Source organism: Leishmania mexicana, contig 75, assembly GCF_000234665.1.
Source record: "Leishmania mexicana MHOM/GT/2001/U1103 WGS CADB00000000 data, contig 75, whole genome shotgun sequence".
NCBI classification, from domain to species: Eukaryota; Euglenozoa; class Kinetoplastea; order Trypanosomatida; family Trypanosomatidae; genus Leishmania; species Leishmania mexicana.
The window spans coordinates 1,038-2,787 of NW_003946362.1; the positions used below are offsets into that span (position 1 = coordinate 1,038).

At 64.3% G+C, this 1,750-nt stretch overlaps 1 protein-coding gene across 1 annotated transcript; it reads right to left on the reverse strand.

The window, feature by feature from the left end:
• Positions 1-973: 973 nt before the first annotated feature.
• On the reverse strand, positions 974-1,537 carry LmxM_28_1930a_1 (uncharacterized protein; the record flags this gene model as incomplete). Its single annotated transcript, XM_003886459.1, has 1 exon — positions 974-1,537. The coding sequence occupies one exon, from the start codon at positions 1,535-1,537 to the stop codon at positions 974-976; it is 564 nt and encodes a 187-aa protein (XP_003886508.1).
• Between the last annotated feature and the right edge of the window lie 213 nt (positions 1,538-1,750).

Consider the following 1,750-nt stretch of genomic DNA (forward strand, 5'->3'; position numbering starts at 1 on the left):
CGCGCGGCAGCAGCAGCCGTGCAGCAGTCAACGCAGCACAAGCAACAGCGCTGACTCGTACGGCTCCGCCACCGCAAGCCGCCCACCATCCCTTCCTCAACTCATGGGAACGCACACACACATACACACACGTACACGCGCTCGAGAGAGCGTCAAGGCGAGCCAGAGCCGCACTCTCTCGTCGTCCCAGGGGGGACAGTGCGGGGTAAGGGTGAAAGTGAGAGCGACACGCGCAGGGAAAGAACGAAAAGCACACGCACACACACCACTGACATGGACGCAAAGCAACAGCCAGTAAAGACACGAGAGAGACCACACGCTGCTAGGAAGCACGCACGCGCACAGCGGCGGGGGACGAAGAGGGGACAGAGGGCCCGGCTATCGTGCTCCCGGGTAGCGCACCGCTCCTCTGGGGAGGGGGAGGCACACCGGGAACGGTGCCCAGCAAACACATTTTGACAAGCCGGCAGGGAGGGGAGAGAGGAGAAGAACTCCTCCGTCGCTACAAAACACGAAGAGAGCACTGCGTGAATAGTGAAGAGGGTGAGAGAAGCGCGCAAGGACCGTAAGAAAGCCGTGGGCCCCGCTGCGGAGCGCCGTACGGTGGGTGGCGTGCGTGTGGATGCGTGTGCATTACGCCGATGCAAAGGGGGTGGGGGCGTGTGGAAGGGGGGAGGGAAACTAAAACGAGGAGGAGGAGAGCTTACGAAACAGCGTGGAAGAAAAGAGGGGGGAGGTAGCGAAAGAAAAGGGTGCACTAGAACAGGACTGATCTACTACTAATGTGTTGCGCCGCGCGCGTGCCTGCGACGCCGTGGGGGAGAGGGAGCGCTGGGATGCCCGCAGCTGAGAGGCGGGGCGTCAAGCAGGCACCGCCGGCCCGCCCACGCCCCACAGCAGCACAGAAGCGCGACCCATTGCAGCAGCAGCCACCTAGCCACATACTCGCGCAGGAACAGCAGCGGTCCAACACCTACAGCCACTTCCCAATCATCGCCATCACGCCCGCACCGATCCACAGCCCGGCGTACATCCCGATCCGCTTGGCCACGCCGCGCTTGCTCTTCACGCCGCAGTGCACATGCAGGTCGTGCGGGAAGTCCACGAACAGCAGGTTGAAGGCAATGTACAGCATGATCCCGCCGCAGATCGAGTCCAGGATCGCACTCACCAACGCGTACGTCGTCCCCGACAGCGCGTCGCGCGACGCCATCACAGCGCCGGTCCCTGCCGCAATCCCGATCGGCGCAGAGAACGAGAACACAAGCATCAGCGCAAGCTCCAGTGATATCTTGAACGACGCGTCCGCAAGACGCGCGCCCATCGCAAGGCCCTCGAACAGCTGGTGGAACACAAGCGCAATGATCAGCGCGCGCAGGTCCGTGCCGTTCGACACGGCAAGCGCAAGCCCCACAAACACGCTGTGCAGCGTCACGCCGAACTCCATGCACACCGCTGCCACGACGCGCTGCAGCGGCGCCATGTCCTCCGGCACAGCTACGCCGTGCTGGTGTCCCCCACACGCCTCAGCGTCCATCTGAGGCACAGAGGCACAGCCCTGCCCATCCTCCACACAGCCGTGCACGTCCTGCAGCGCATCCTCGTCGGGCCTCGTCGAAGGCACGCCCTTGCGCACCGCAACGCACTCGTTGCACAGCGAGTCGTGGCACGGATCCGCGGGCAGCGCCTTACCAGCGGCGCGCGCGCTCCACCGCTCCGCAATCCACCGATCGTCCCCGTCATCGCGTGC